Source organism: Silurus meridionalis, chromosome 22 (genome assembly GCF_014805685.1).
Source record: "Silurus meridionalis isolate SWU-2019-XX chromosome 22, ASM1480568v1, whole genome shotgun sequence".
NCBI lineage: Eukaryota > Metazoa > Chordata > Actinopteri > Siluriformes > Siluridae > Silurus > Silurus meridionalis.
Window position 1 is genome coordinate 14,901,646 of NC_060905.1, and position 11,368 is coordinate 14,913,013.

The 11,368-nt window shown below is 39.1% G+C and overlaps 2 protein-coding genes across 2 annotated transcripts; one reads left to right on the plus strand and one right to left on the minus strand.

The window, feature by feature from the left end:
* Nucleotides 1–302: 302 nt before the first annotated feature.
* On the minus strand, nucleotides 303–5,270 carry gmnn (geminin DNA replication inhibitor). Its single transcript, XM_046834278.1, has 7 exons — nucleotides 5,115–5,270; nucleotides 3,724–3,789; nucleotides 1,878–1,979; nucleotides 1,619–1,775; nucleotides 1,366–1,448; nucleotides 798–908; nucleotides 303–719 (listed from the first exon to the last, which is right to left on the minus strand). The coding sequence occupies exons 2-7, from the start codon at nucleotides 3,775–3,777 to the stop codon at nucleotides 537–539; spliced, it is 690 nt and encodes a 229-aa protein (XP_046690234.1). The 5' UTR covers nucleotides 3,778–3,789; nucleotides 5,115–5,270; the 3' UTR covers nucleotides 303–536.
* A 2,021-nt stretch (nucleotides 5,271–7,291) lies between these two features.
* c22h6orf62 (chromosome 22 C6orf62 homolog) lies at nucleotides 7,292–11,322 on the plus strand. Its single transcript, XM_046835227.1, has 5 exons — nucleotides 7,292–8,893; nucleotides 9,130–9,306; nucleotides 9,670–9,795; nucleotides 9,904–10,038; nucleotides 10,161–11,322. The coding sequence occupies exons 1-5, from the start codon at nucleotides 8,765–8,767 to the stop codon at nucleotides 10,284–10,286; spliced, it is 693 nt and encodes a 230-aa protein (XP_046691183.1). The 5' UTR covers nucleotides 7,292–8,764; the 3' UTR covers nucleotides 10,287–11,322.
* The last annotated feature ends 46 nt before the right edge of the window (nucleotides 11,323–11,368 follow it).

An 11,368-nucleotide genomic window follows, 5' to 3' on the forward strand; every position in this document is an offset into this window, starting at 1 on the left:
TGGAAACTGAAGGTGAAAAGAGAAAAAAAAAAAAAATTACATCTCAGCTAAATAGTAACAGTCAAATGTTGAGAAGCCACTCACTGCTAAAGGCAGATTGACTACAGACCTAATGGTGATCTTGACTGTGTTGAGGAAGACTCATAGCAAACATAAGTTATTCTAAGAACGGATAGCAATGTTAAGACACCCCAAAAAGGAAAAAAATAAAATAAAAAATAAGTCTGAATTACTTCACTTGAAAATGCAGCAAGTCGTGTTTAAATTGCCTGCCAAAGTAAGACCCAAAGTATAGCATCAAGTTTGCCAAAAGAAAATGTAAAATATGGGTGTTTATTCACATACATGTCAAGTTTTACATATGTACAGATAACATGCTCACAACCATCAAATGTAAAATTCCTTGCAGTAACAAAGATTAAATAAAACCTCTAATTAAAAAAAAATAAATTGCACGTCACTTGAGAAAAATCACAAATTAAAACATAACAGATCAAATGCCAGAGTCCCAAATTGTCCATGGAAATCTTTCCAGGCTACTTTGATGAATCTTCTGAAGCAACATTATCTTCTGTTTCAGTCTCAACCCCTGCATTCTCAGTCTCATCCTCCAGATCACTTCCAGATTCTTCATTTTCACTCTCGGGATTTTCATCTTCTGCATCAAAGGCAATTTCTCGCAGGTCTTCCAAGCTGTCTGGACTTTTACCAGTTAACCGCTGTCACCAAATGAATAAATTTAGTATCCGGAATACGACTAGATCTACATGAATCATAATGAGCGACAAAAGCCTTACCTCAATCATATCAGCCATGTGTTGGACATGCTGCGCTAGCTCCTGTAGTTCATCATTTTCACTTTGCAGCTTAGCAATCTGCTCATCTTTGGCTTCTATTTCCTTGTGAAGCTGTTTGGGGAAACATTTGCCATTTATGAAATTCGAGTGTGGATAAACAAGATCCCCATCTTCACTGTATACACACCATCTCTTAATAGTTTATAGGTTAGGTTAATAAATACAAAGATTTGTAACTGTTCAGCAGGGTTTGCTCATGAAAAGCCAATAGAGCAAACATTTACAATCACAAACCACCGGGAATTCATGTTCAATAAGAGACGACAGCCAGAAATTACGCATACAAAAGCAGTTAACCGGAGCATGCTCCTGTTTAATACATCTTGCGAGGCCGGTTTTTGCATTTCCATTTCGGGTAATATTACAGTAAACAAGGTATGGTAAAAACCTTTAAAAGGAACTGCATCAGTACTCAATACATCAAGCCTGAGAACAAAACCGATGTTATGATGACTTATCGGTGCGGAAAGAATTTCATGTAAAACAGGGCTAGGTGCTAAAATCAAACCTTCTCATTCTCTTGGAGAACGTTGAAAAGGGCTTTCCGCCGCTCCTCTGCCAACTCCTTCCAGTAAGATGCCGTAGGGGTTTCTGAGGGGAAAAAATAACAACTGGTCATTATCTTTGCCCAGATCTCCCAGGCTACACAATAGACCTTTGGACGGGTTTAAGAATGACACCATATTTAATATTTCCACTATACAAGTGTTTGGAAAACATGAGAAGCTGAGGTGACTAAAAGCATAAACATCTTGAATCACCTTTGACCATCAGCTCATAAGCTTCCTGTGAGATTCCTTCAGTTTGGTTTTCGTTTTCTGCATCTGCATGCTTCACTGCCACCTCAGCTTTAACTCTCTTTGAGCCTTTCACTTGGTCAGCACACCACAGCTTCCTCTTAGGAACAGATTTCCCAGTCTTAACAAAAAATAAAAAATAAAAAAATTACATTTTGAAACAGGTTAGCGGTCTAATCAATTTCAACATAGCACTTCATTCAACATAGCTGATGCAAGGTACCTCAAATATCTTCCCAAGAGGTTTATTTACAGCAGATGGCTGGAGGACCTGAAGCGTTCTTCTCCTGGAAGATTCGCCTGATGTTTGTGCCACGAAAAAATTCTGCAAGACAAAGAAAATAAATATGGAGCTTCAGAGATGGCATCATGTTAGCATCAACATTCTAAGAGATCAGGTGATCAACAAATAAACTGAACTGACAAACTATAGTTCACTTACTGCATACCAAAACATTCCCACTCCATCTCCACTTACACTCTTGTTAACAGTCATTGTGAGACGTAAGCAAGCACGGTAGCCAAGCAGCACTGTGTATGCATGCCTCGCTAGCGTGGGAAAGAGGCAGGACTGTCGGCTACACGAGGCAAGACACCTCAAATTCCCACAGTCAGCCATTGGTCCTTACACATTACCTTACTGCATGAACAAATTACTGTGGGAACTTGCTTGAGAGAACTCATTACTGCCAACTACGAGTTAGGGGTTAGTTAATGTTTCTACCCTGAAACATAGTGGCAAGAGGAGCAACACCAGTGCATATTAGTGACTTGTGCCCATGTGGGCAATGATTAATTCAACTCGAGAGAGCAGGGTTCATTTAAAACCAAAACTTGTACATAAATTACACAACCTAATGTGAGGCACTCCCAATTTTAAAGCACAGGACAGACTAAAAAGGTCAACTCATTAGGGTTGGGCAATTCTGAATACACAGACTGGGTCAATTTCTTCTCCACCTTGGTTCAAGCTTAAAATAATCTATAACCTCAGTTTTCTTCAAGAGGTTTGCTACAGTCTCCCCTTTACATCATGTGCAAAACATGCACAATACATTTTTTTTTTTTAATCCTACAATGTTCATTTTATTAGTGTGTCCAGGAAACAATACTAAAAGCAACTCTGTATATAATATAGTTTTTAACAAAGTATTTTTAAAATATCTTAAATAATTTCCAAATTAATATATACCATAATTTCCGGACTATAAAGCGCACCCATATATAAGCTGAATTTGACCAAGATTTTTTATTTTGAACATAAATATGCCGCACCTGTCTATAAGATGCAGGTGTCTACACTGAAACTAATGAACTTTACACAGGCTTTAACGAAAGACAGTGTCTGTTACACGGTGAAATATGTTGTGGCTCCTCTGAGAGCAGAGCGGCATTTTGGGAATAGCCTGCTGCCGCATTTTTCCACTATTACTGCATGTGTGCAAGACTGAGGAATATGCCCTTATTATTTTCTGATGCTCATTTCTAAGTTTTTGACTAACCCGTAACGCTGTGGCCAAAAAATAAAAAAAAAAGCACGAGTTTTGGAAACCTGTCTGTGATATGATTTCTGTTGCAACTGGAGTTAGCGAGCTCTCCCTTCACCCAGACTCAACGCGTTACAACGGCTTGTATCTAAACAGTAGCCTACCAAGAGTTTCTCTTTTGGCATCGTCGTGCGTTTAAAAAAAAAAAAAAAAAAAGTTTTTTCTTCCGATGCAGTGCAGCTCAGAACACAGGTGAGGTGCGTTTTTTCATTTCCGTGCAGAAATTTAATTGGTCTAATGTTATGGGGTTCAGTTTTTGGCTTGAAGTTTGTGAAACCAGGAAAAACCCAGGAAAAATTCATAAATAAGCTGCGGGGTTTAATACGTGGGGGAAAAAAGTAGCGGCTTATAGTCCAAAAAATACGGTACACAAACACGTGTACCACGTGTATGTGTAATGTAATATTATATTACATACACACAAACACAATGTACATGTAGAAAACAATGTTCATTAAACCATATTTACAGCTATTTATAAAACAATTAGATACAAACAAAACAAAAAAAACCTTTACATACCTTTACATTTTCACGAGGGTTCTCCACCTGCTTCATTTTTCGGACAGAACTCATGTCTTCGGGTATCTATGGGGGAAAAACAAAATTTATTAAAAAAAAAGTACCTAAAATACTGTGTGTTACTGAATGTATGCAGTCTCCATTCCACCACTCAAATCCCAATACAGAAAGAATTTAGCCATCTAAAGCCCTGGTTAAACAGATATTTATAAGTCTAATGTAGTGGGTAGGTGGAAAGGATTCATCTAAAGCTTATGAACCAGTATAACCAGTATTAACCCAACAGCAACTTCTACAGATACCCATTTTAAAGGTGTTACAAGTTATATATATAAAAAAAAAAAAAAAAAAAAAAAAAGAAATCACAGGAACAAACAGCAAGCAGAAGATTCACACAAGCAAATATTCATTCTGTACAAATTAACCAGAAAATTCACTGCACAGTAGAAGTGGCCCAGGCTGCAAACCCCAGGTATAAAAAGACAAATCTTTCTTTGTAAATATTAAGTTAAAGCATGGCAACTAACTAGAATAACAAATATGTTGGTCTAGTTAACATCTGCACCCATACACCATTGGGTGAGAATCTGAGCAGTGCAACTAACTAGAAAATATCTAGTAGAAAAACCACAACTAATTGTTAAAGAGTTACAAAGAGACACAAGTTAATAGATTAGAACTGGTGGGTTGGTCTTGTAAAGGATATCCAGCATCACACTATTCTGATTACAGAGCATCAGTCAGAGACAAATCAGACCAAGAAGAAAGTAGGTTGGACCAGTAAAGGATTTCACCAAAATGATGGTGGAGAGCCTGTACTAGCCCAACCCATTAGATATTAGTAGGGCTTGGAAAGAATCTCCACCACATCCATTTGACAAATCAGAGAAAGAAAACTAACTATGCAGAAGATATCTAGTAGGTTGTTCTAGGAAAGGATTTCCACCACACCACCATCTTGGTGAGAATCGGTTAGAGAAAGAAAACAGACTAACTAGATTACTAGTGGTAGAGGTACTTTTCAAGCCTTACCTAAAGCTTATTATCTACTTAGTTTGGGTTCTTTCTCTGACTGAACCTCAGCAAAATGATTGTTGTGGTTGATGCCCTTTAGGAGAAACACGACTAGCAAGCGAACAAGCTACAACCTACACAGGCGCCAAAACCTAGCTAAACAAACAAAACCAGAAAAAACACGCAAAAGTCTTTAGCTTATCAAAAAAAAGAGACAATTTTACAAAAAGTTAATTTTTTTTTACTGTTAAATAAAAGAGCAAATAAACGACCCAAGAAAATAAAAAAACATGGTCGTTTGCGCCACAAATTACAAGCAACAGTTTTAGGACTTTTATAACTCGAAACAAAACATTGTAAAATAAGATTCCACAAACCTGTCGAGAAAAACCGCACCTGAAAAGTGAAAATAATGATAAAACTAATAAATTATAGGACGGAAGTAACACTTTTGGGGTTTGTATTAATTTTCCCAACACGTTCACTTCTCTTCCAAACACAGATAAGCGCGCGCGCCACAAGCTTAAGTAGCAGCGCTGGGTCTGGTCACGTGACTTTGGGACATGCGCAAAGTGAGTCTTTCTTTCTGAGTTCGATTGACTGAAGTGATGCGACTTGTTTGCTGTAGTTATGATTCAGAATGAAAGTCGGAGGTGGGAAATGGACTTCAAATCTATATATGACATTATAAAAACGTGGACCTATAATCATGTTTTATTTTCATGGCCTGCACATATAAAAAAAAAAAATACAGGAATATACAGTCTCAGGATCCGGGATACCTGGATTTACACGCATACATGTGTTCTCTAACCCAAAAAAATGCGTTATGAAAATTTGCAAACATGCAAAATGGATTTTGTTCTGTTACAAAGTTCAAGTGGGGAACAACAACCAGCCTCAATAACACCAGCCCATACAGTTTAACACGTGATGTCTCAAAAAGGTTGCCAGATTGTGTGCTATGTAGAAGAAATCCCGGTTAGGTGATGTCGAATGACAGAAGACATGCACAACATAAACAGGGGTATAATATAAATTAGAGTTACCTATGAAACAACAAACAATATTTCACAAACAGATGACACAGTGACATAGTCCAAATTGCTTTGGTGTTGCTGGAGATAGGTGAAAGTGTGCAGGTGGGATTTACCCCCCCCAAAAAAACCAAAAAACAAAACACAGAAATATGTCTTAGCACACTAAACTTTTTCAAACGTTTGTTTTAAGAAAAATATAGGTTAAAATATTATCAAGACAAAAAAGAGACAACGCACTTTTTAAAATAAAGCTTGGTAGCATAGCAGAGAATAAATATTTTAAAATATACATCCTTGAACTTATTGGTAGACAAAAGCAATTCAGACAAAACTTCTGGGATTAGTATTGATTTACATATTAAAGTATCTTCATCATCTTTCGGCTGCTCCCATTAGGGGTCGCCACAGTGGATCATCCGTCTCCATACCCCTCTGTCCTCTACATCTGCCTCTTTCACATACCACTACCTTCATGTCTTCCTTGACCACATCCATGAACCTCCTCCTTGGCCTTTCTCTTTTCCTCCTTCCTGGTGGCTCCATCCTCAGCATTCTCCTACTGATATACCCCATGTCCCTCCTCTGCACATGTCCAAACCATCTCAATCTCGCCTCTCTAACCTTGTCTCCAAAACGTCCTACATGCGATGTCCCTCTAATACACTCTTTTCTAATCCTGTACATCGTCGTCACTCCCAACGAAAACCTCAACATCTTCAGCTCTGCTACCTCCAGCTCCACCTCCTGTCTTTTAGTCACTGCCACTGTCTTTAAACCATACAACATCGCAGATCTCACCACAGTCCTATAAACGGTACCTGAACTCCTCCACCTTCTCCACCTCTTCTCCCTGCAACTGCACCACTCTACTGCCCTCCCTCTCATTCACACACATGTACCCTGTCTTACTCCTACTGACTTTTCCCTTCTCTCCAGCACGTAACTCCACCTTTCCAGGTTCTTCTCAACTTGCTTCCTACTCTTACCACAAATCACAATATCATCCACAAACATCATAGTCCACGGAGACTCCTGTCTGACCTCGTCCATCAACTTGTCCATCACCACTGCAAACAAGTTAGGCCTCAGAGCCGATCCTTGATCAATTTGCACCTGGAACCAATCTGTCATTCCTACTGCACACGTCACTGCTGTCACTTCCTGTACCACACTTACATACTTCTCTGACACAACTGACTTCCTCATACAATACCACAACTCCTCTCTCGGCACCCTGTCCTACTTTTTCTCTAAAACCACTAATCTAACTCCTTCTGACCTTCTCTGTACTTCTCAATCAACATTCTCTAAGTAATATAACTTAATATATATTTATTAATTACAATTTTCTTGTTTTGTAATATATATTTACTTAAATTTCCCTATAGGATCAATAAAGCATTCTGATTCAGAATTATACTGTATATTTTCTTACCCGGTAGACAGACGGGTTTCTTTGATAGGGATCTGGCAACCCTTTAAGCTCAGCCCTGCTGGTTGGTCGATGGTCGGCCATTTTGAGTTGTTTGTTCAGTGTGACGGCTTGTTGTTCTTCAGACACACACGCAGAGGGGATCGAGGCCGAGGTGTCGGAGAAGCGCTCGAAAGACATTTTAACACCTCTTATTTAGTAATGATGGGTCCACCTCGAAGCAAATCTAGCCGCTTGTTAGCCGAAAGAAGGGAGAATCTGAACTGGTTTGTCACTTTATCTTGACATGGCACGAGAGGTTTTTTGGTCGGTTGGTTTTGACGACTGAGGGGGGGGAAAGCGAGCTAAGGCACCAACTAAGCGTTTAATTTTGCACACGAAGAGTTTATTTTTTACGATTAAAGTGCTGTTTGATAGGGGGGTTCAAAACGCGTACAAGGTTCCGAGTTTCAAGCCTTTGCACACCATGAGACTCGCGTTCCGGTAGTTCCTGAAAGTGTAGCTAGACGTGAACTAGACACGCCACGCACTTCCCTTCCCTGCTAGCATAACTAGCCCCTGAAGTGGAACCCGGGGAGAAAATGTAACTGTCTTACCGTCAAGACTAGTGAGTTAGTTAGCTAGTAAGCTGTCCTGGAGGAATTATCATTAGTCTGACATGTAGCTGAAGGTTTCCTGAGCGTGGTGTGTGGTAGTGCTGGTAAGGTTTCGGTAGCTAAGCGGCCACAAAAGCCTGAGAGGATGGTGAACTACGACAGCGAGGCCACAACAACAACAACAAGGCCTGGGTCACGTTTGTGGCCATGAAGCCCATCATGTCGAGCGGTCTGCACCTTGTTCTTGCACCTGGTGCCAACTCTTTCAGGCATCTCCGTTTCTCTGCCCTGGTCGGCTTCCTTCCCCGTCATTCAGCTGTGCGTTACTGAGAGTTGTAATACATCAATATGAAAAACCAATCACATCTGTCGTGGAAGAGACTCCAACATCCACAGTAGTCAGATCTAGAAAGGATTTGTTGTTTTTTTTTGGGGTGATAGAATAAGCTTGTGCAGCTTCAGGGTGTGAAAGCAAAAAAAAAAAAAGAGAGGCTATACTTTTAGTTTTTTTGTTGTTGTTGTTCTTCCAAAAACTTAGTCTAGACATGGATTTCAGTTCAGTTCTCGTCAGCTCTGAAAAGCGAGGTTGAGATTTCTCGAGCATATCATCTCACTGCTTTTCCTATTTGTGCAAATTCGCCTTCTTTTTTCCCCTTTTTTAATTTAGCCCAAAACACGATGTGATTATTCCGCTTTAAAATTGTTAACGCCGTCTCCCTGGCTGTGCGAAATAACATCGCTCTAAAAAAAATGACTTGATTTCAATTGGAAAGGGTTTTTTTTTTTTTCTCAATTAGGCTTTTATTAGGCGTTTGCAGTTAGTGCCAGATCTTTTCTTTTCTGTTTGTTCCTGTTACAACACCGTAATCTGAACAGTGTAGCCTGCTCTTTGCAAGCCTTGAAAGTCTTGAAAGCGAATAAGGTGATTTAAAAGATACAAGTCTTTTTACTATTAAACAATGGGAGACCCAAACTCTCGACGAAATCAAACCCGAAACCGACTCCGTGCCCAGCTGCGGAAGAAACGAGAATCCTTGGCTGACCAGTTTGACTTCAAAATCTACATTGCCTTCGTGTTTAAGGAAAAGGTGCTGAAATACATACAGACACTTACTGTAACGTGTGTGTGTATATGTTTATTTGCTGGAAGATCACTTGTTTTGCGTAGACATTTGCAACACTGTAATTCATCATAATCAGTGCAAAGAAAAAGATTTGATAATGAACCAAAAATCGTGGTAATTTGTTCAACATACTTATTGTAGAAATGTTTTCTACGAGTCCCCACATTGCATTAATTTGTCGCGTCTTTCATTTCAAACAGAAAAAGAAGGCTGCACTTTTTGAGGTAGCGGAAGTGATGCCTGTAATGACTAACAACTATGAAGAAAATATCCTCAAAGGAGTGAAGGATTCAAGCTACTCCTTAGAAAGTTCTTTGGATCTTCTTCAGAAAGATGTTGTGCAGTTGCACGCCCCTCGCTACCAATCTATGCGCAGGGTAAGAAACAAGAACGTTTGGGATAGAACCCAAAACATAAAGGCCACATACATGCAAGTGTCTGGTCACAATTCGCAAATAAACAAGAAATTGTGCATAGTGATATGTAGTTTGTGGGAACCTTTCCACATAAACATCACTTTAATTTTCATGCACTAGAAATTTAGTGTTTATTCTGAAAAAATTTTTTTTTTTTTTTGCAAAACATATTTAGCTATTATGGTCACTGAAATCCACCCGGTCAATATTTTTGGTGTGAAGATTGAAAAAAAAATTCTATACAGAATATTCATGACCTTATGCAACATTTTGGCCACTGTACACTTGTACGCCGATTAATAATCCTATGGTCTCCTTCTAAAGGATGTAATAGGTTGCACACAGGAGATGGACTTCATTCTTTGGCCCCGCAATGATATCGAGAAGATAGTGTGTCTTCTGTTCTCCAGATGGAAGGGAGCAGATCATGAACCCTTCAGGCCTGTTCAGGTGATTATTTCCTACATTCTAGTAGTTTTGAACTATATATCTGTAAGTGTATCAGTGTTATCGTTCTGAACGTTTTTCTCTTCATTACTATTCTATTTCTATCCAAAGGCCAAGTTTGAATTTCACCACGGGGACTATGAGAAGCAGTTTTTGCACGCTCTTGGCCGTAAGGACAAGGCTGGGATGGTGATGAACAACCCAAATCAGTCTTTGTTTCTTTTCTTGGACAGACAGCACTTGCAGGTCAGTTTTGTTACAACACTGATAACGACTAGAAATATTTAAGTACCATTTATTTTTATTCTTCATGTCCTTTTTCGCTCTCATTTTTAAAAATTCTATTCTATTCTTTTTTTTTTTTGCAGACTCCAAAAACCAAGGCCACAGTTTTCAAGTTGTGCAGCCTCTGCCTCTACCTGCCACAGGATCAGCTGACCTGTTGGGGGGTCGGAGACATCGAAGACCACCTTCGCCCGTACATGCCAGATTAGCAGACATAGAAAATTCCTGCTCCAAGGCCACTTGAAGCAAGTTGACCTCATAGCCATCTCAGTTTAATAGAATTGAACTTGTGTGGAACTCTCGTTGTTTGTTTTTTTTGTTAACCACTCATTTTCATTCTGAAGTTCATTTTAGTACTTTTTTTTTTATATCCCACCTACCAGACAGTTTTTTTTGGTTCGGTTTGCTCATTTATCCCGCCCTTAACTTGTCTGCCTTTATTTGAACTTGCACGAACATTGTTTCTGAGTGGTTGTTCTCTCGGAGCAGCACTGTCAACACCACCCAAACACAGAAGGAACTCTTTAGTGGGGGAATAATAGCAAAAGCAAACCAATTTCAGGGGGTTGTCTTAAATACGGGGCCTCTTGTGTTGGACTGGTTCTGTTATCAGTGTCATGAGTGGATAGTTGACCTCTATTTTTTTGGGGGAGGGTAAGGATAGTTTAAGATCAACGACAATCAGAGACGGGATTAAACAGCCTTCGTAGTCTTATTGAAAAGGCTCATTTGAGTTGAGTATGTGAACAATACTTGTTAAACTTTGATTTGGGGTAGACATTGCTTCTCGTTCTTTTCAACTGCCTGAGGTTTGCTGGAAATATATATATTTTTTGAGTGTCAATCTTTGCTTATTACATGTTAAGCTCCTTCATATTTTTGTTGTAATTTCTGAAAGATTAATGCCTGCTGGGGGTTAAGACGTGAATATGGACATTAGAAGTGGGTCTGTTGGTTGAATTATAATGCTCTTTTTGTTTTTGGGGGTGTGGGTATTCTGAAACCAATGAGCGGTTCATGCACTATTCATTCATGCTACTGATACCTGATTTTGTTTCTGTTGGTGGATATTCAGTGGGTAACTAATGCTTAAATTCATGCACCTAACAACAAAATAATTATTGTGGAACAATTCAGTGCACCATTACATTTTGTTTGCTTTCCCCCCTCCCATATGTTCATCCCTCCTTTCGAGTACTAATGATCATAAGCTAGCTTTGTTGAGTAATAAAGCATAAAAATCTACCTTTTCATGCCCGTTGCAGTTCTCTTTAAATCATAAAACAAAAAT

Excerpts from the sequence above, each read along its gene's own strand:
- gmnn (XM_046834278.1), bottom strand. The coding sequence starts at position 3,777 with ATGAGTTCTGTCCGAAAAATGAAGCAGGTGGAGAACCCTCGTGAAAAT. Across the intron at positions 1,776-1,877 it reads CTCTTGGGAAGATATTTGAG|ACTGGGAAATCTGTTCCTAA; the intron begins GTACCTTGCATC and ends TTTTTTGTTAAG. Across the intron at positions 1,449-1,618 it reads TTATGAGCTGATGGTCAAAG|AAACCCCTACGGCATCTTAC; the intron begins GTGATTCAAGAT and ends TTTTCCCCTCAG.
- c22h6orf62 (XM_046835227.1), top strand. The coding sequence starts at position 8,765 with ATGGGAGACCCAAACTCTCGACGAAATCAAACCCGAAACCGACTCCGT. Across the intron at positions 8,894-9,129 it reads CCTTCGTGTTTAAGGAAAAG|AAAAAGAAGGCTGCACTTTT; the intron begins GTGCTGAAATAC and ends CATTTCAAACAG. Across the intron at positions 10,039-10,160 it reads TGGACAGACAGCACTTGCAG|ACTCCAAAAACCAAGGCCAC; the intron begins GTCAGTTTTGTT and ends TTTTTTTTGCAG.